The 658-nt window shown below is 71.9% G+C and overlaps 1 protein-coding gene across 1 annotated transcript in view; it reads right to left on the reverse strand.

Moving 5' to 3' along the window:
- Positions 1-214: 214 nt before the first annotated feature.
- AMN (amnion associated transmembrane protein) overlaps positions 215-658 on the reverse strand; it is a 9322-nt gene continuing 8878 nt past the window's right edge. Inside the window, exons 11-12 of the mRNA XM_034992746.1 lie at positions 391-489; positions 215-308 (exon numbers count right to left, since the gene is read on the reverse strand). Coding sequence (XP_034848637.1) covers positions 215-308; positions 391-489 — 193 coding nt within the window. The remainder of the gene's footprint in view (positions 309-390; positions 490-658) is intronic.

Consider the following 658-nt stretch of genomic DNA (forward strand, 5'->3'; position numbering starts at 1 on the left):
CGAGGGCGCTGGCCGGCTCTCCACGCTCAAGCATAGGCAAAGGGCTGGGGGCACAGGAGACAGCTGATGGCAGGTGCAGGAAACCTCTTTATTGGGCAAAGCCTATCCTTGGCCTGCAGGGGACAAGGAGTGTGGAGAAGGGCGCGGGGATGTCGTAAGGTCCGAAACGCGGACATTTCGCGGGCGCGGCGGGAGGCAGAAGTGACGGGGCTGCTCAGGCCTCCGCCTCCGCGAAAAGCGGGTTAATGAAGTAGCTGCGGCTGGCGCTGCTGTTTTCCACCTTCGGCGCGGGAGGCTGCGGGGTGCGTAGAATCAAGGGGCGGGGGCGCAGAGTCAAGGGGCGTCGGCGCCCGGCACGGCCGCGGGGAGGACCGACACCCCCACCCGCCCCTCACCGGCTCCGCGCAGCCCGCCACGTCGAACACCGGGTTGGAGAAGCCCAGGGGCGCCACGACGGGCGCGGGGGCCGCTTCGTCGCGCCTACTCCACCTGGGGAACAAGGAGGCACGTGAGCCCTCAACGCGGCTCAGCACCCCCCCCGGTACCGGACCCCCTGCCTCCGCGGACCCGCCCCCCGGCCTGAGCCTCCGCCCCCCGGCGGATCCGCCCGCGGTCCTGGGCCCCGCGGCCACGCCCCGAGTACCTGAGGCCCCGCCCC

This window comes from Mirounga leonina, unplaced genomic scaffold (genome assembly GCF_011800145.1).
Source record: "Mirounga leonina isolate KUSES-001 unplaced genomic scaffold, KU_Mleo_1.0 Mir_82, whole genome shotgun sequence".
Taxonomy (NCBI): Eukaryota; Metazoa; Chordata; class Mammalia; order Carnivora; family Phocidae; genus Mirounga; species Mirounga leonina.